This window comes from Ischnura elegans, chromosome 6, assembly GCF_921293095.1.
Source record: "Ischnura elegans chromosome 6, ioIscEleg1.1, whole genome shotgun sequence".
Taxonomy (NCBI): domain Eukaryota; kingdom Metazoa; phylum Arthropoda; class Insecta; order Odonata; family Coenagrionidae; genus Ischnura; species Ischnura elegans.
The window spans coordinates 61,256,749-61,278,113 of record NC_060251.1 but is presented as its reverse complement, the minus strand read 5'-3'; the positions used below and the strand labels follow the sequence as shown (position 1 = coordinate 61,278,113).

The 21,365-nt window shown below is 36.7% G+C and overlaps 2 protein-coding genes across 3 annotated transcripts in view; both read right to left on the bottom strand.

Moving 5' to 3' along the window:
- Positions 1 to 11,309, bottom strand: part of LOC124160820 (protein transport protein Sec24A) — a 43,345-nt gene extending 32,036 nt beyond the window's left edge. Inside the window, exons 1-7 of one of the 2 annotated variants that reach the window (XM_046536907.1) lie at positions 11,182 to 11,309; positions 10,442 to 10,584; positions 10,052 to 10,296; positions 6,216 to 6,366; positions 3,168 to 4,711; positions 1,851 to 1,982; positions 149 to 264 (exon numbers count right to left, since the gene is read on the bottom strand). In XM_046536907.1, the coding sequence (XP_046392863.1) occupies positions 149 to 264; positions 1,851 to 1,982; positions 3,168 to 4,711; positions 6,216 to 6,366; positions 10,052 to 10,296; positions 10,442 to 10,502 (2,249 nt within the window). In that variant the 5' untranslated portion in view covers positions 10,503 to 10,584; positions 11,182 to 11,309. Of the gene's footprint in view, positions 1 to 148; positions 265 to 1,850; positions 1,983 to 3,167; positions 4,712 to 6,215; positions 6,367 to 10,051; positions 10,297 to 10,441; positions 10,585 to 10,747; positions 10,982 to 11,181 lie in introns of those variants that run through there. The other variant, XM_046536906.1, reaches the window with a different exon arrangement.
- A 134-nt stretch (positions 11,310 to 11,443) lies between these two features.
- The window catches only part of LOC124160818 (rap1 GTPase-GDP dissociation stimulator 1-B), a 31,605-nt gene continuing 21,683 nt past the window's right edge, over positions 11,444 to 21,365 (bottom strand). The window contains exons 9-13 of the mRNA XM_046536901.1: positions 19,987 to 20,107; positions 19,635 to 19,777; positions 18,517 to 18,649; positions 14,687 to 15,021; positions 11,444 to 12,237 (exon numbers count right to left, since the gene is read on the bottom strand). Of these exons, the coding sequence (XP_046392857.1) occupies positions 12,122 to 12,237; positions 14,687 to 15,021; positions 18,517 to 18,649; positions 19,635 to 19,777; positions 19,987 to 20,107 (848 nt within the window). The 3' untranslated portion in view covers positions 11,444 to 12,121. The remainder of the gene's footprint in view (positions 12,238 to 14,686; positions 15,022 to 18,516; positions 18,650 to 19,634; positions 19,778 to 19,986; positions 20,108 to 21,365) is intronic.

Sequence of the window (21,365 nt, the reverse complement as noted above, 5' to 3'; positions counted from 1 at the left end):
ATGCACACGAAAACTCAAATGGAAAAGACACAAGTATTAAAACAAAAGAAAACAGAAAAACACGTCAGCGCAATGGGTGAATTCGTCTACAAGTCCGCGGCAGGGAACGTGTAAAGCATAAAAAGTGCTGGTGTTTCTATTTACTTACTCTGGCCTACAATTGACTCCATCTAAATATTCCTGGTGCAGCTGTATCTTTGGAGGCTCCACTTTATCAGGGGGAAGAATGTTACGTGTTTGAAGGAGATCATAACAATCAGCACCCTAAGAAAAGAAAGTCAACCATTTTTATTCAGGATTCAATTTAGAGACTGTAAAGTGTAATATGTATACACATTAAACCATTTTTAGGAGGAATCCATATATTAAATTATTTTATCCAAAGGAGGTCATAGTTTCCCAATAGAATAACAATAAAATTAGCTTTAAACTATTTTTAGTTTAAGTTTGGGGATGTGAGAGACTAACCATTTAGACAGATAAAGAAAATTAATAAATGGCTAGGTGTGGGTCATCGAATTTGCCTATCCCCTAAATCCAACGAGAAAGGAAATATTTGGATGTGAATTGATTCAATGCCTTCTTTGTAATTCAAGGTAACATTTAATTTTTTTTACCAATTATGCCTAATTAAAATGGGTGATTACCAGATATAGGCTTTTCCTAATTTCAAGTGAACACCATACAGTGAGTCCTCGTTTAACGTCACCTACCGTTCCTGAAAAATGTGACGATAAACGAAATGACGCTAATCGAAGCATAATATCCCATAAAAACAATGTAAAAATTGAATATCGGTTCCTAGACCTCACAATTCCTATGCGAAAAAATTTTAGCGTATCATATCTGGGGCATTTTTTACGATGGGAATGCCAAACTATGGCATAAATACGAGTTCCTGTCTTCATCGACGACAATAGCAGCAGTGACATAAATCCTTCTCCATTTTTGTATCTTCCCGCATTTGTTTTTCGGCTTCGCTATAGTGCGGTCCAATGAATGCTACCAGACGCTACAGACCGGGGATCCGGTGCTCCGGTCCATAGGCCCTACCCTCGCTACGAGAACTTCTTTTCGGACCGGTCAGGAGCGAAATCAAAATGGCGCAAATGAGCAAGGGCGGGCAAACTGGGATTATGAAATCGAAGAGATGGTTTTAATTGCGAATTGAGGCGGGCGGGCGTCGCCTGGGCATCATCATCGCTGAAACATCGTCGCAGTAACAGGAACCAAAATAATTGTGAACATTGTTTTCTTGGACATTGTCGTGGAAATGTCTCTGATGCTAAAATTTGCCAAAACCGTAATTGCAATTAACAATATACACACCGTTTTACACTTTGAATAGACTGACCGTATTACCGCCCACGAAACAAACAACCTGTAACGCCTGCCACTTTGCCTTTTTTCTCGCGCGAAATTTAAAATACGTGACGTTATCGCGAAGCGAAGGGGCGATAAACGAATCACGGTCGTAAAATTTTCATGACGTTATCGCGAAATGACGTTAAACGGGGTGACGTAGAACGAGGACTCACTGTTTTTGTATTATAAAATCGTTTCAGGCTTGATTTTGTGGAAGTTCGCTATATGCATGATGAAGAACACAAATTGTATTTTCCACACTTTTTTATTCAATATTCAACAACCGACGATGGTTTCAACACATTATGCTATTTTCAAGGTAAAAATGAAAATGGCACAATGTGTTGTAACCATGGTCGGTTGTTGAATATTGAATTAGAAAGTGTGGAAATTACCATTTGAGTTCTTCACCATATATTACAAAATATCCATTGAAAGCATCCAAAATAAATATATAACAGAAAGATAATATATCTTATAAATACCCATAATTTGTTGAACCCATCCCTCGTGACTGAGAGGCCTCTAAACTGGGATGACATACGATCAACAGAACCAGTATTTCCGATAGATCCTCCCGGCTGATATTGCTGCTGTTGCTGTTGTTGATATCCGGCCTAAAAATAAAAAAAAATAAAAATATTACCAATTTAAAAAACTACGCACTTCTAGGCCCAGGGTGTCCAGTCATTCAAGGCAGAAAATTTCATGTGTAATTCCAGGTTTTCCAGGGAAATTTTACAAAATTCCAGGTTGATCTTATGTGATTACTGCAATGGATAAGAATTTTAAAACACCCAAAATTACTTCAATGCTTTTAAAACGCATTATATTTATGTATTCACAAGGACAAGGAATAGGTTAGTTTGCACACATTGTATTTAAAATTTAAATTTATTCAAAGGACGCCAAGATGCTGCTTTGCCTGCATAAGTAGATGTTGACATCACCTGGCATTCTATTATATTCTATACGTGTTTTTTGAATCTTACTTGAGTCAAGTGTGCTAGACATTACACTTACAATAACGACAAACACATTTTAGGCGAGAAAATGGATGTTGTACTGGCAAAATTTTGTGTGAAATGAATTTGAAATAAAATTATTGAAATTCCTAAATTCATTTAAAGCAAAAATTCATGAATAATTCATGCACATTTCCAGGGACTAAAAACTCACTCACAATTCCTGATTCTTCCAGTTTTCCCAGGCTCTGGACACCCTATAAACCAACTCTCTGGTGGAACGCACAATGCATAGGATTACGAGACATCTTATCAGGCCCATTACAAATCTCCTAACCAAAAAACAACTCAGTTCTGTCATACTTCACTGTTAGAATCTTAAAAGAGAAGGTACCATAGTGTCACCACCAGATCATGTTCAAATATTGCAGTGTTATGGAAAATGAAATTTTAAGACGTGATTTCACTAAAGCATCCAATGGACCTTCTAAGATATCATCGATAGAAAGGGCTATCAAAACCCCTAAATATATGCAACCATCAAAACACCAGTACCTAGTAGAGCTCCTCGCATAGACTCTTCTCCTGTTGCCAGGTTCGTAAAATAGCAAAGAAGAAGCTATATTACCAATGCAGTATTGTGGTATGTTGCATGAGTCTAGGTGCTTTATTAGAACTTTCTATTGATAATATCTTGAAAACTTAGGCCAATTAGATGCTTGAGTTACAACACATGTCTTCAAATTTCACTATCAATCAAACAGAGAAGTTCGAATATCAACTAGTGCTGATACTTGGGTACTTCCATTATAAGAGTTAATTTGCACTGATTCTCACCTGTGGTTGAGAGTACCTCTTCGAAAGCTGTGATGTATCATTCATTGGCATTTGCTGCATACTCCCACCCATCCCAGACGGTTGCTGCATTCCTGGAGGCATCTGCTGTGACCCTTGCTGGTACATTGGCACACCACTTGGCACTGGTTGACGAGTGATGGACTCCGCTTGGAGTTGGCTAGGAATGCCATTGGCCTGAGCCCAATTGCCGGGCTGATTTGCGGGTGGGAAGGAAGGACGCGGGGGATACTGAGAAGGCATGGGGGGACGAGGAGGCATACTACTCCCAGGGGGTGCAATCGGGTGCAAAGAGGGAGGGGGTTGAGGACCAGACATATACTGCGGAGACTGTGCATAGGCAGGAGGGGAGTTGAAGGGCCCAGGAGGACTGGAGAGTGAGCTACTCGCAGAGGAGGGAGGGAATTGGGGCTGGGACATTGGAGGTGTGTACTGCTGACTGGAAGATTGGGGAAAGGGTGGCCTGCTTGGAGGGGCATTGGAGGGGAACGAGGGATAGGGCTGCGACTGCACCTGAGCTGAGGACGACGGAGGAGATGTGGCAGAAGAGAAAGGAGGGTAGGAACTGGATGACTGTATTGGAGGGTTCGGAATGGAAGGAGGGAACGAGGCTGATGATGGCGGACCACCACCTGGGGGCTGACTCATAAAAGGACCGCTGGCGGAAGATGGAGAGGAAAATGGGCCCGAGGACTGGGGTGGTGGCATAGGACCAGAGCCTTGAGGCCCATAATATGGACCCGCTGGAGGTCTGGGAGGAAACTGGCCACCCGGTGTCATGGTTGGAAAGGACCTTGTGCTCAGCTGTGGAGGAAGGGGACCAGATAAGGACTGAGATGGATACTGCCCAGCCGATGGCTGCATGGAAAATGGACCGGCAGATGATTGGGGAGGATACTGCCCTGATTTCTGCTGCGGTGGGAATGGGCCCCCTGGAGGTTGGGGGGGAAATGGAGCTGCAGAAGACTGCGAAGGAAATGGAGCACCTGATAACTGTGGTGGATTTGGCCCACCAGAGGACTGAGGAGGAATTGGACCACCCATAGAATGGGAAGAAGGAAACGGACCTGATCCAGCCATAGGCTGAGGGGGCATTGGACCTGCTAAGGATTGAGAGGGAACAGGACCAGAAGATGGCTGGTTATTAACAGCCTGGTCCCCTGATGATTGGGCTGGGAATGGACCACTTGATGACTGAGCAGGAATAAGAGCAGGTGCTGAGCCCAAAGGAATATTTGATGGTGCTGGTTGAGGTTTCAAACCAGCAGGTGACGCCTGCTGTCCAGGAGAGAGCTGAGAAGGAATGCTATTGGGAGGTGATGGATATAGACTTCCATGCGGAGCAGCTGGTGATGCGGTTGGCACACTGGCAGATTGGGAAACGGGTCCTGGCACTGGACTTGATGAACCTGGCACATTTGAATATTGATTTTTGATAGGTGTGGAGGTAGAAGGCTGCATTGGCATGGAAGATGTATGCGCTACGTCCAATGAAGGGGCTGGAGGGCCATTACTAGCTGCTAGTCCTGCAATTAAGAGCATTGATATAGTTAACATGTTAACATAACTAGCACATTATTCAGTGATTAAAAACAAATTGATAATTAAGTTCTCCAAGAGTCAATATTAGAGCAACACATCCTTTAATATTACATTGTAAGCTACATTTTAGAGGAATTATAAAAATTTAGCACAGGTCTCTCTCTTATGCTTCAATTACTTCCCCACATAATCAATTCAATTCTATTTTTTTCAATTTATCAATCTTCATATTCAATTTCTTCCCAGGCAAAAACAAAGATTTCACAGTAGAAAAACAAAGACCAAACTGGGCAGTTTGGGAGGCAAGTTTTTAAACCACATTGGAACTTCCTCAAACTGCCACCTCTACTTTGAGTTTACTATGGTGCATCTATTTGTCACACTTTCTTTATTGTAAATTGCAACACCCAGAAAAACTTGTCAACGTGTGCCAATAATACTGATGGCATTTTGTTTCCAAATCTGTAAATATCTCCTGCCAGACTTTTTGCGGCAAACTTTCAAATCCTACCAAAAAAAGAGACCCCAAAACTCAAGTTGTATGCCTAATTTTAATTAATAGGCATAGGCATTTAATGTTTAATATGGTGCATTCCAAGGTCATTATTGTAGCAAGTAGGTAATCGACAATACATACATTTTTCCTCATTTCTGCCGTGAATAACTAAGTGTTTTTTATCAGTTGATGCCATACAATTCATGGAAACAGTTTATCACAATTACTAAAAGAAATGGGGAAGTTACAAGATGCATGATTGCTTGGTTGTCATTTTAAATTATTTCCATCAATTTAAGGACCAGCTATAGCATAGGCAACAAAAATAATCATCTCATATCAAGAAGTTGCTGCCATGATGTTGGTTAGAGAAACATTCCCATTGATATATCTACAGCATAAAGAGAAAAATACACACATGAATTTTGGGTTGCCTAACACCAAGGAATAATTTTTTTTTTAAAAGGGAGCACTATTTTGAGTAATTTCATGAATGAAATATTGGAATATATTTGATATAGTGAGTTTGAAATGCAACTGCTCATCATGATTAGTGTCTCTTTATCCAAAATATGGTATTCTCCCTTTACTTGAATACTATGTGTAAATTTTTTCAGGACAACCACATCTCAAACCATTATTGTTACAGCCTACAATAAAACTTTCTTTCCCAACATTTTTTGTTGCATAGAGAAGATAAGGAATATCATATATTATACAAAACGTGTGTGCAGAGGAAAATAAAACAAACTCTTGAAATACAGTACATCACACATTTCATGAGTTGCCGGAACCATAAAAAAAATCAGGTATGGTTGCTTAAGACTCATAGACCCTTATTCCATCTAATTATCGCATTGACCAATGGCAGGCTGTACATGTACAAGAGAAACAAGCTCTTTCGCACACATACTTTGGTCAACTTACTAAGTAAAACCACATGTAATGATCTATTTATGCATATCATGGTACATAGAAAAGTTGAAAAATACCTGTAACAGAGGTCTTCAGTTCCATTTCACTTTGTAAACCTGCATTCTGATGTGGACTGCTAGATGATGGCCTTACTTGAGGAGATGCAGACAATTGGGAATTAACTTGCATGTTACTAGGTGACAGTTGACCTCCTTGAACCCTTTGACTCTATAAATGAAAGAAATGTAAAACGTCAAAGCATCAACTATTTCGTGATGAAAACCCGATTACAGTTCTGAGATATTTTTTTCATGAAAAAAGTTGTGACTAAAACTTACAAAAAAACTGATACATCAAGCTTTTCTGCAGTTGTAACTTAAAGCTTACAAATGCAATCAAATTTTAAAATATCCAAACTTTCGTTACATAATATAGGTATAGATATGCATGCTGCTAATTGGTGCCTTCTTCAAATTGATTTTTTTTTAAATGCACAGTACTCCATAGGAATATAATAAATTAACTGCAGTGATGGGGTAAATAGACGAAAGAAATCAAAAAAGTAACCTAAATGCTTCATCATTAAATGTATCCCCATCCATTACTTCATATATTTAACATGAGTATCCGGATGGGAATAATACCAATATATTATCTACTACATGGCTGAGAAAGACAATTGTAACAGGTAATTTTAAGTATCATTAATAGTTGAGCACCTTCTCCTTGTACCAAAGAAAAAATATCTATTTCCCTGTCTTCTAGCTGTCTCCCTTTTCTCAACAATAAGAAGTAAAATGAGTTAACGCAGATGATAATTATGTAAGTAGATGTCAATTTGAATTAGATCGTCTGCAGCTAACCTAACATTTCAAATAAGAGGTACACACGTAGATTGAGTTGGTGTGGTGGCTAGAGTGTTGGCGTCCCGGCCTTTTCAAATCCTGGTGATGGTGGTGCTTCTTGAAAGACAGAGCCTGATCCCTGCTTGAGTGCTTTGTGGAGGGTACTTCATGCACAGCACCCTGTCGGTAAGATCGGACATTAAGCCATGGTACCCTTGGTGCCTTTCATTAAAAGTGGGCTAATACCACTGCCAGATTTCTCTCTGCCTTCCCTCCCCTAATCTTACGTATGACTTTAACTGTTGGTTGCCTCCTCTAAATGCCCTACCATAAGAGGTACGCACTGTATAAAACCAAAGTAAATACAATGCCAATGGAGGTTGAGTACTCCCCCATGGTCCAGCAAGGCACTCAAATTCTTTGCAATATGGGAACAATATTAGCAAGTATTTTCTCAAGGCTAATAAGCATTAGTCCGGGGAAACAGATTTTCAGCAAAGTTATACATGATTACTGACTTTAAAGATCTTTATCACGCATATGGATGCAAAGACGCTTGAGATGGAAAGGATGCATTTTTCAAAATTTCATCATCAATCAAATATTTTGTCGATACCGAAGAATCTACATATGGTGACCATAAAATCAATACTGAGGTGCATGAAGATTTACCAAGATCGTAACTTGTGCTGAAACAGCCTCAGTGTACACATAAGAAATATCAGCCAGGTTGCACATGTTTAATTCACATAGCACAAGTCAACTGATTGCTATCTTTTAACGACTTGCCTAGAAAAGGAAAATAATTTGACAAATAGTAAGATATTCTTCAATGAACTAAAGACAAAAAAATGTCACATTCACAATTCAGTGGTGACACTTGATTTACTTTGAATCTTCATCACTGTCTAGGATATTTTACTAATTAAGGTTGGTTTGCATGGAGAAATATCACAGAGGCCTTTCTTCCTTCATACTTTGGATTTCCTTCAGAAGTCAAGCATAGAGGTTATTATTCTTCCATTTCATTCTTGAGCCCAATTCATCCTCCTGCATCCTCGCTTACAAGTGCCCTTCCCAACATCATGATTTTCAACATGCCATCTACCAGAAGTGGATGTTCCTTCTGGCCGTAACCCATCTCCACTCATCCGCTACCTCAAGAATTCCTTATTTCTTCTTACTTTTTCCTAGCACTTTGGCATTCCACTTCCTCCAAGTTCATTTTAACTTCTCCATAAGTTCACTCTCTTCCCTGACCATCAACATTTCCAACCCGTAAAACCTCAATATCAGACCCTTAACTGCTTTATCTGCACAGAATCGCACAAAAATCTTACTAACTCTCTCTCATTCCATACCTTCTATTCTTAAATTTCATCCTATGCTTAAATTGGCTTCAATACTCTACTCCTCAATGGATAATATCATATGATTTCAAATTTTAGAGAAAAACATAATAATAATAATAATGATAATAATAATATTTTTTATTTGTCAAGAGATATGTAGGCTGTACACAAAATACAAACATAGGACACGTCAATTTAGATACATAATCAATAAAAATTAAATTGGAATATATAAATTAAGTGTTACAAATGCAGAAGATCATTAACCGAATAAAATAGATTTTTTTCCAGAAACTTCAGCAGTTTCTTCTTAAAGACCAAAGTCCTACTCTCATTTTTCACCTCTGGCGACAACGCTTTAAAAATCTTCAGGCCCATAGGTTTAGGACCTAGGGAAGTATTTTGAGTCCTGATAAATTTTTGATGCAGGTCTTTACAATTTCTAGTGTTGTCGCCGTGGTATAGGTCATTTGATGTATACTGAAGAATGTTATTTTTTACATGCATACTAATGACATAGATATATATGCATGAAAGTGGCAGGATACACAGTTTTTTTTTAAAGTGGAAGACAATGTACATCTTAGGGGGCATTGCACATCAGCCTTATAATGCGCTTCTGAATTTTGAAGATTTCAGTAGCATGGGGAGAGGAACCCCAAAATAGGATACCGAAAATAATGTGGGAATAAAATTCACAGTAGTAAATAGACAATAAGACATCATTATTTACGGTGTTCCTGATTCTTCTTATGAGAAAGCATGTTGAACTAAGCTTGTTGCGCAATTTACTTATGTGATCCATATGTGTGTGCATATTTATCCACATCCATCAAAAGATCAAAAAATCACGATGTGGCAGCAGAGGTTAGTACCACATGAAAGAATGGCTATCCAATGACATTTCTCCTCCCTTCCACTTTCCCACACCCAATAGTGGCAGAATGAGGGCAATTGATTGCTATGTATGTCAAGGTCATACACATTGAGCAGAGAACACAGAACAGGGCATGGCCATTCCAAAAAATTCACACTCCATGCATTCATTCATATCAATAACATTCATAAATCACTGAGACAGCACACTCCTAATTAAATAATTGACTGCATTAAACTGAAAACCACTTGACCTGAAAAATCGAAAGCCACAAATCGTTCTGGCCTGATAATTTTTTTCACACTAAGATTATATGTGACCATTTTTCACCCTCCACGATTTATAGCAGTAAAAATTAAGCATTTCAGTAAAATTAAAAGTAAAAATGGAAGTATCTTATGTCGACAAAGGACCTCGCCCAATTTATTAGAAGTAAGCGAGAATGATATAAAAAATGAATAAGCTGCATAAATAGCAAATAACTCACAATGAATGAACAATAGCGAAAAAATATTCGCTATTGAGAAGGAGAAAACATAAGTAAATACTATAACAGTTGTTTAAATCAGGACAAGTGTGACTGATCGTCATCCAGCACAAAAAAAGAAGATTTGCAGTACAATTTCTGAAAGGAGTTGATAGATATCGAAGAGCTAATTTTACAAAACCACGACTTCAATTGGAGACAACCCTTCCGAACAGATCACTAATTAAAGAGCCAAGAGTATAGCTGTGGCAATAAGTTTCACTTCATTCCAGCTGGCACTCATTATTCTACACAAATTATTGCTAATTCTTGCTCAAACATTCACAAAAAAGAAATAAAACTAATTACTTACCGGAAAGCTTTGATTAGATTGGATGGTTTTCACTTGAGCGTTTTCTTGGGGGCCCACAGGTAGGGCAGGGTTCGTGGCCTCCATCGGTCTCGGCGGTTGCTTAATTACTTGAGTTACATTAGGGGAGTGAGAGCTTAGGGGCCTAGCTGCATCAATTTCCCCAATGCACTTTCCTCCCGCACCTATACCTTGATGTGCAGCCCCCGTAGAATTCGGGGTATTGGATTGTCCATTAGTTATAGGACCTAATAAGTACAAATTGTCATTAATATTCAAACTGCCAAAACAAGAAAACTGACGCTGATCGTTATACACATAAAGCACTCAACGGGAAATTACAAGGGGACTTCACTTCAATGTCATAACTTCTTTGAATGAATTAATACTCACTAGAAAATTCCTTTGCCGGCGGGTTGTAGCTAGAGATGCCAGCTTCAGGCGGATCTGACATTTCTCATTAATAAAACTGGCCAACCTGTATTACCCTTATAGATCACAGTACCGAAATTGAATGACTCAGCTGACTTTCTTATCTGAAAGTTGAAAATTACCTTTGTTATAATTCCTGAACTGCACTACATACTGCGTTAATTTCTCGAAAAGTGGATTAGAATTATCAGATGATATGTCCATTTAAATACCTCAAAGATAAAATATTAAAAGGGAAAGCAAAAAGGTTTAAGAAGAATTATTTACACGATCGTGAATCCCAGTCGTAACAGGTTCACAAATCAGTGACCTATTTTCTTCATTAAATGAGACACATGATGGCAAAAATCAACACTTTAACATAGCCAAGGCACTGCTTTATGTATACAAGTACAATTCGAGGGAAAAAACGAACCAAAATATCACAAGTTACCACGAAATATAAACACGGGAAAAGACACCTCGAGCAAAAATGTACTGACTGTAAACAACTGACAGTCAACTGACACGAGCGTAACGTGTTACAGACCACTTCCTTTTCACCATTGATTGAATTAATGGCATTTTTCGGGACCATATTTCAATTTAACCAACATATTTCTGCATAAATTGATTAAACAATACGTTATGAATGGTAAAAGAGATCAATAAAATATTATGGTCATCATCACCGTTCCACGAATGGTTGAATATTTACTCACCTATCAACTTAAGATCATTTTGATGGTCAAGTGTTATTCCAGGATGACAGGTGATGATTCAAATATGAATGTAACGCAACACATCTTACTGTGGCAACATTCGCCTGAAATTATCGATACGTGGCACTCCCACAATTCAGTGCGCGGGACCCGGTAGAGGATCGTGGGTTAGCCTTGATTGAGAGGTAACTTCAAAGGGGTGTTATCATCGCACTCTCATTTCCGAGACTAATGGTACAAAGATCCAAATGATAACACATCATTAAAGAAGAACGATTTATTGAAAGGTGGTCAAACGACATGAAACACTTATGAGAAGCTTTACACAATAGTAACACCAATACAATTAGGAACAATGGTATTGATACAGGAACTTCTAAATCAGGAATGTATTAAATATTCAACAATTATTAAATTAGTACTTTCAATATGTGCAATCTAATAGCAATACATTTCCACAAAATTTCCAAAGATAACACTTCAAAGCCCCTTAACTCTCCATATTATTACAAACGCATGGAAGAACTGGAATAACAATACATAATGGTACGTACATGGTAGATTAAGTCATCAATAATTGAACACCAAGGGTTATTAACCCAAGGGGATCACTACTACATTAACTAATTTCAAGATATGGATTTTTTTAGATAGGTATCACATGTAAAGCTGCCTAAAAACTTAAACTGAGTGTTGAAAGTTAATATGACTTTCATAAATGCTCAATGCAAAACTTTAATGTTAATAATTAATTAAATTGCATTGCATTAACTTTAAAACAAAAGCCAGTGATGGTTATGACTAGCAAAATTCAAAGAGAGATTCAATGAATAAATTAGTGATTTGCACATAAATCAACCTTGCAGAAATATCAATATTGCAAATTAAATGCAGTTAATTCAACCAATCAAAAATAACAAATGAAAGGAAATATTTAATCTCAGCCAGAATCAAGAAGCTTGGTCAGCTGTTGAGCTTGTTTCTTCAAACGTTCTTCGGTAAGAGAATTTAACACCTGTTTTATTCCACTTTTTTTAATGTGCTCCTTCAGTTCATCTGAAAAATAAAAGACAAATTTATGATTACCACTAGGATAAAAACATAAGTCACTGGTAACGCAAACTTAGTTTGGTAATGAACATGTTTGGTTCACCATAACCCTAAGATTAAAAATGAACAATCATGTTCCCTAATTTAGTCAATAGTTTTGGCACAGAATAGGGTGAGTCACGAATGACATTTTATCAGGGTCAAATTTACCCCAAGCAAAAAGTCGAGGACTGTTAACATGATCTCAGATACAAAATTTGTTTTACATCTGATAATACTATCCAGTACTACCACTGCCCAAGTTAAAATTATTTTCAAAAATCAATCGCTTATGATATCTAAGATATACTAAAAATGGCTGTTTTGGTAAAAACCAAAAATGATTGGCCTTAAAAACCCTGTTTGAGATACACTCCCAAGAAAATGGCTTGGTGGTGTGACTGGGTAGAATACCTGACGTGTATTCAAAAGATCGGGGCTCGAATCCCAGATAAGCGAAATATTTTTTCAAGGCAAATTTCAACCTCGGTGTTTATTAGCAACTCAGTACGTCACTTCTCCTCTTTGAGAAGACTAAATTGGCAATATAATGCTCCTCCGATTATTGAACTTTCAAGTTAACAAAATTTAAGGTATTGAAGTAATGGTTGATGAAATGGAAAGTGAGAATAAAAACAAAAGCAAGATTTCTTTGAAGGTAAAAGAAAACTGACACCATTACCCAAGGGATACCCATCAACAGGACCAGAGCATTATTAAAACACTAGAGATGACACTGCCTATGCTCAGCTTTAAGTGAGGGATAGTGATGAGCGATATATCGCCAACTGTGATTGAATCACCGTTACTGAAAAATAGCAGTCACTGTCGGTGATTCAATATTCGAAATCACTGTGATCAGTGATTCAATCACTGGATTCGGTGAAGATAGCTCTGGCTGCTACCATGTGATATGCGATATATCGCCACCTGTGATTGAAGAGAAGTAGCCAATCACTGCCGGTGACTAAATCACCAAATACTCGAAATCACTGCGACTGTGAATACGGTGAAGTTAGCTTCGGCAGCTACCATGATGCTACCAACAGTAAAATAAGGATGTCTTATTCATCTTTTATGATAAATAAGATATTCTGTGCGAAATATACAGCTAAAGCTTTGAATTATGATGGTTTAATTATAAATATGTATAAAAAATGATTGCCCCTTATCAATTCTTTTACCACATCAAATTTACTTAATTATTGTAATATAATCTCGGAATTATAACTATTCCCTCAAAAAAAAATATTTTGCCTAATTTTACAATTTTCTATAAGTTTATTTGTTCCTATTGAGGAGAGCTCATTCCTTGGAATTGGACAAAGTAGCAGGAATAGCAGCGCCACAAATCACCGATGACTTTTAAGAGTGATTCACCTCGGTGATCGCAATCACAGTTAAGAATCACCGTTACTGATGAGTAGTAGTCACAGGTAACGAAGTGATCCGAAAATCACAGTTCCGCTATTCACTAGTGAGGGATAAGCTGAGTGGGTGTAACCCCCGGCCATATTGAGTGGCCATGGTTTTCCAATGGTGTAATAGGCCAAAAGCTGTCTATATACAATTCTTTTTTCATAAACAATGGAATAAATGAGAAATATGGATATTGTTGATAAGATGGATGATGTGGTACATTTTCGTATTATCAGACTTACCACAGTGGTAAATTATAAAGTAGGAGCGAAGAAATGAATATCATCTGGTCATGAATGGGCCTCCAAAATTTAAAAGAATAAATGGAAGACGTAATTTTAATATTCACTATATAACATTGAGTATATACTGAATGTTAAATTAAATGCCATCACTTGATTTAACATAAACTATATATTCAATACTATAACCTTCACTGGTCTACATATAAAAGTATGCATTTACATGAAGGCAACGTATAAAGCTTCCTATGACAAGAAGCAGACTTCCAGAAGATGTTCGTGCCATTGTACCCCGAAATAGTAAATAAACATTGGACAACAGGAAATACCATACAGAAACACAAATGAGAGTAATACTATGGAACAATTTCCTATAAGTTAACGGCTAGTGATATTATCAAGCAACTACGGATAATTACACACACCAATTCTTATTTTCATTTGCCATTGGAGATTACTTTTGTGATAATGATGGAGTAACATTATTAACCTGTTCAAGATAATTAAACTTTAACACTAAATAGTTAACTACTGAACAAAACTGTCAGTTAAAAGTGGATTTCCACAGACACTCAATTTAGCGGAAAGTTTTCATCCTGGTTTCTCCCAGAATAATTCATACCATCTCTGTTGTACTCTACACTCTAAGGCTCAGATGATGCCATCATTTACACCCACTAAATGCAGTTTGAAATTAGGATGGAGGTGAAAATATTTAACATTTTCAGTCAATTTCAAAAAGCCAGATTATTTACCTGATTTGATAAGCTCTCCAATTAGAGTGAGGGCATTTAAAATAACCTCAGTCTGCAATACTTTCATTTCATCTCTTTTCACTTCTTCTGGAATGCTGGTATCCTTTGCATCATCTTTCTTTTTCCTGCCATTGGTCAAAAGTGACTCAATTCTGTTGCCTATATCTGCTTTCAAAAGGCCATCAGCAACAGATTGCTTTGACACCAGTGTGGCCGTGAGCAAGGTGAGAGCCAGAAGAGCCTCATTCTGCATCACAGCATGTTCTGCAGTCACCATGTTAACCAAAAATGGTAGACCCCCAGCATCCAAAATAGTGTTCATAACACTTTCAGTCCTACAAAACAAATGAAAAGATAAACACCTTTAACAATCATAAATCATGTGCAAAACGAACAACATAGCATGATTAATTCTAGGTAACAACAAGATAATTAAATAGGACAAATTTTGAAGCAGTTGAAAATTAATGCTCAAATAAATATGAAGGGACAAAATCCCCTTCTCTAGTCTATTGTGAGGTGTGCTGGTCAGCATGAGTAGCTGCTGCATCAGAGTGCACTCCGAAGTGCCACCAGTAAAATCACTCCTAGATAAAAAAAAGGAAAACATTTGCACTTTTTCCAAAAACAATATTAAATTTAATAAGAGTAAAAAAAATAAGCTTTTCATCACTTGGAGAATGCAGCTTGGGAGCTGTATTCTGTACCTCCAAACCGATCGATGCTGCACCGATTCGTCGGGTGGGACATCACACCGACACGTCGTGCGATTCTGTATGCACTCGATCGGTGCGGCAACGAAAAGAAAACGGGAGATCGTTGGCAGCCGTACCGACACCAAAAAGGCATCAGTATGGCCACTGACTAGTGGGTTTCATGAATTCCAACATGCGCATTGTACATTTTATTTTGTTTTCCCTCATCAACGAGTAAATATGAGGTTTGCCACAATGTTTTATATTCCTCATCCTTTGAATAGGCCGCTACATTCAACTGCATCATCAACAATTGGTTACCTAGACATGCGTATCAGATATTGGTTTATAAACATGAGGTTTGCCACCATGTTATGACTTCCTCTCACTCTGAATAGGCAACTATATTTCACTTAATCATCATTTGGCGATTCTCTCAAAATAAAAATAAAATATTTTTGTTTAAATATGAGGGTTGCCTTATTGTTATCACATTCTCTCACTCTGAACAGGCAACTTTATTTCACAGTACAATCAGTTGTTGATTCCCTTGGCATAAAAAAAGATATTTATAATTACACATGAAGTTTGCTGCGAATATGTTATCACTATCTCTCATTTGGAATAGGCAACTTTATTTCATTTTATCGTCAGCTGTTGATTCCCTTGAGGATAAAAGAATATATTTGTAAATAAATATGATGTTTGCTGGAATGTAATTATTTTATCTCACTTGGAATGCGCAACTTACATATATTTCATCCAATCACGATTTCTTAACTCCCTCGTCATTACACTTCTTTTAATTACTCCCAGCTCCATATTTTAATAATAATTTCCTTACTTGTTCCTCTAATATAACATTTACATTTGCTTTTGAATCCTACGTTCACATTCCATGGTATGTGATTTTCGTCTGCAATGGTGCCAATGGCATAACCATCCATTGATAACATTTAGATGGAACTTACTTAATGACAACTATATTACCAAATCATGAAGAAATAGCAATACCCGGTACCAATTTAAAAAAAATAGAAAATACAATCTCAAAGATAATTTCAGCAATTCATTCCAGCAACAACTCCATCACATGCAAACTGTATTTCGATGTTTTAATACTGTTTCTTTCGCTTCTGTAGGCAGAGCACTACTACCACACATTATATAAGCATTGTTAACAAGTTACCCAATATCGATTATCTTAATCTAACAATAAGTCATAATTTCCACATATAAAAAGATTTAAAACAACGACAACAAACTTTGTGCCAATAAGTCTTCACTTGTTTATACCTTTTCATTGGTGGTGACACGTCAAATGACTTCTAACTTCGGATATATTCGGTTTTTCCCTGTTTTTATGTAGATTAGTGCATTTCTTCAATCGATACTTAGAATGTGGCTAACAGAGTAACGTATATCTTTAGATGTAAATCATTACAATATCGCTCCTATAAATTTGCTAGTAAGGTTTAAAAGTAACAATTAAACATCTAACCTTAATGTCTCCAAAATTTGTTCTAGGTGATGATGAACTCTGTTAATATGAATGCTAGAGTTCCGTTCAAAATTTGAAACCGATCAGCAGAACATCCAGAATGTAATTCTTGGCATTGATTTTCAATAAATGCAACATGTACATTTTTAGTTATTCTAACTTATAACCAAACAAGTGACCATGAGCACCTTCCTTGAGTGGGACACTAAGTGCCGGAATGGGCCGAGATAATCCCCACACGGACAATAAAGAAGGGTCAGACCTCTCGTGCCTAGGGACCCTAATGGCACTTGGGACCCACTTGGCATGCTTGACCGCAAAGCTGCGAAAATACGGCCTTCGGCATTTAGCGTCGAAAAATTCAAGCCTTGGAAACACGACCTTTGTAGGGAAAGGGTTAATAATTCAAGTTTCAAGTTTGTCATCGGTATAACAGAAAGTTATTTTACGGAACTGAAAATCAATGTCAAGTTTTCAAAAATGGTTACAATTGAATATGTTTGCGACTATACACATAAAGCAACATGTTAACTATTAAATATACAATATATGACTAGTATTAAATAGCAAATACTAAGGGCATGTCTAAGTATAAAACTTTAAAACAACAATTCATAAAATGAATTACCTGTACTCCCAAAGTGTAACAGAAAAAATATCACAAATTCGTCAAAATAATCTCTTCTGGAATTCATGGAGAAATACCTCGGGCATTCTTCATAGAATATCCACTAAAAATAAAATACGGAGGAAACTTGCAGTCAAATGAACAGGTAACTTAAAGATAACGAAATGAAAATAAGTGAATTTTTATAGGTCAAAGCATGAAAGCAACACTACCAACAATGCTACAGCAAAATTACCACTGATTACAACATAAATATTAAATTGCTATACCTAAATTACTTAGGTGGTCTTCGATAAAAAGGAAGCATTTTTAAAACAATAACACCAGCCTCAGGAAGAAATGCTGATTACATTCTAAGTGAACTTTTAGATTCAATTGCCTAAATGTTCACTCAATAATTGCACTACCATGTAGTCTTCTAAAGTGGTAAAAAATTTTACTAGGTGAAAAGTCTTACTTACACATTCCAATTGAGCCTACAGCAACACTGGCGTAAGCAATAGTAAATTAAAATACTTCCAAAAGGCTTAGGCCAGGCAGTTTGCATGGTATGTGCTAAACAAAAGACATTCATGATGGTAGCAGATAAAAAAAGGCTGGGATGGACTAGGGAAATCCCCAAGTTGAAAACATCGTAACAAACAATATGAGCCATGTAAAATCATCCAATATGGTTTGGCCTTCAAGGTTAGGTGTTGTTAAAGGCATCAGGGTTGAAAAGCTGTTGAAGTCTCTATCACACATATACCAGTATTGACTTATAGGCAGTATACAGGAAGGAAGAGAAGAAGAACAAGAGGAAGAATGCAGCTATAAATATAGGTGGGTACAATGAGTACAAATGCAGCATACAATGTAGGTAGGTACAATACATTATGATAGAATTTTAAGTGCAATAAAATTAATAAACACTCCTCTCTGCATGAAATATACAAACTATACATTAACATTACAATCATGATACTAATCTATACTATAGAATATTAGGGAAATAATATATACTTACTTGCTATTTTTGATAAGCCAAGCTATCAATCTGTTTGCCTCTCCTTGAACACCTGGGTGGTCATCAGTTGCACACCATTCTACTAGTCGAGCTACAAGTGCTTTATCATTACCAAGAGTTGCTGCTGCTTTCTCTGAAACACAAAACAAAATGATGAACTTAATAATCACCTTCACTTCCAGATTCCATCAGCAGGATGACTAAAGTCTCATCAAACAGTACATGTAAAATAACAAAAAATACAGTGTAAACCACTTGCTACCATGAAAAATATAAATCCCTATCACAATCACCTTGAAAAAAAATCTATGACAGAAAAAATAAAAAATGGCCCAAGTCAAAGTTTCACACATTCTGCAGCATAAATGGCATCGGAACCTTAGTGAAAGGGCAGCAGCTTACTCAAATCTTTACTCTTGATTCAAGAGTCAATGACTTGATGCAAATACATAGGTATTTTTTGTGCTAATTCTCCTTTCCTATCATTAGTAAAATTCATGCCTCTGCACACACATGAAAATATATGTTTATTTAGTCAGATGCCAGAGAGTGCAAAATAAAAACCAGAGATAAAACAGCATCGGTTTGCCCAAGGGTGACAAGAAGGGTTCCCAAAACGGTGTTCCTCCAGAGTTATTTAGAAGAAAAAGGAATACGAAAGCGATACGAATGGACAAGAATCTCCAAGCGCCATACCTATAGCGTAAATTTAGCTGAAAAAATGCCGCGTAAATTTTAGTACTGAAAGAGGAAATTTTGATAACTGTCGAATGTCCAGGCATACTAGTAAAATAAGACATTGCAATATTTCCCCTGAGTTATATTATGACACTACACGTTTCGTCATTACAAACAACACACTTGATAATGTTCTTTGTATCGACGAAACGCGTGTCATAATTAAACTCAGTGGAAATATTGCAATGTCTTATTTGAATAATATTAAGAACTTCCACCATATCGTGCGCAACATCATACATGATGTCCAGGCATACATCTGGAACACCATGTATGCCGAAAATTTTTTTTCTTCAGCTTCGATGCTCAAATAGGGGTACGTCTCTTACATGTATCCCACTCTTACATGTGCTTATACGGTATTTAATTTCAAATCTTACCTTGTCCATCAATCACCATTCGCAAAGTACCAAGCAGCTTGAATACAACAGGGAATGTTGGAATGGAGGCCATTGGAAGCACGCATTCTACCAAGCCATCTTCCAACAACCCACCTTTATTCTGTGGTGGGATAGCAAGGTTTCTGTAATGATAAAAAGGGGAAGTAAGGCGTGTATCAACTGAGAGAATGTCAACCTTATAATGAAATATGTATACGAATGGTAAGTTAACATTTTCACATACTTTTCGGCATGTGATTCTACTCCCTTTTAGTAAGAGTGTATTTATACCTCCCTGAGAACAAACATATTCTGAGAATAATTTCACAATTTTTAGATGAGCATTTTTTACCTGAGAGCACTCAGCAAGGCATGTTGAAGGCGGATATCTCCTGTTGAAGTGTTGTTTTTTTGTACCAAGTTCAAGAGCTTTTTTCCAACACCTTTCTGAACCATTTGTATGCAGTGTTTATCTAAAATATATTTTAAAAATTGTCAAAGCCTGGAAATACACAACTAATACTAATGACCATAATATTATATTATTGAGATAATGATAAAAAAAATCGCAAATGTTTGCTTCTTAAAGCAAAATTTTCTAACATTAAAAGTCATTAAAATGATGAGTTACCAATCCATTAATTCCCTTAAACAATGGCGAATACCATGGAGGAAGAGTTACATTTTATTCTACGGCACATTGAGTAACATTAGTAAATATAGTAGATAAAATAATTTTTATACTGTCAATTAAACCAAGTCATTCTATTAAAGCTACAAAATTTACAAGTAAAGCCAGTAAATTCAATTTGCAGTATGTACTTAGTCATAAGCAGACTACTGACGCTTAAGTTTCTGGGTCTAGTTATAATAACAAAAAAAAAATGCTTTACAAAGAGATTCACAAACTTTATATCATCCTGTGGCTTCAGGAAGTCACTTAATACGAAGAATAATTAAGATAACACATTTTCAAACACCTATAACAATTTACTATGCTTACATTTATAGCAGACTTAAATATTGCATTTTAGCATAAGATGTGCCCCCTAAGGCAGTCCATATCTTCAAATTAAAAAAAGGGCAGTCTGAATCATTTTCTAAGTCAGGAAAAAAGCCAGCTATCATAATGTGCTTTTACATTAGCAGATCCTTCTTCTGCCTTGTCTTTGTGATTTCTTTGCTGCATAGCTAATTAGAGAATATGACAGACAGTTAACCCTTGTCTAGAAACAGGACATTCATAACTTCTTCATAATAAGTAGATATGCAAATACATTGACACAGCATAACCTTCCAGTCTTTAATACTTGCCTGATCACTAAAAGTTAAGTTAAAGGATATAAAGTTAATAACAGCAATATTTGAAAGACAAAAAGCCATTACACAAGTTCAATCCTAAACAGTATCTTTCAAGAAAATATTTACATATATCCCACGGATGAATACTTTGATTAATGAAATCCACTTTTTAAAGAATCTTCCCACTAATATGTCAGTGTTTATTTATCCATGTCCGATTATGTTTTTTAGTTTCCAACAGGTCCCTTAAATGTAATTACACATCTTCTGTGATCCACAAAAATGATTACCATTATGACGACAAACCAAGACATTTTTTGCTCAAATTTAAGTTTAGTCATAGTCATTTTTGCAAAAAAAGTTTACTGCGACTAATCATGTTGAGGCTACTTAAGTGTGCTACATACAGAAAACCAAATACATAACCAT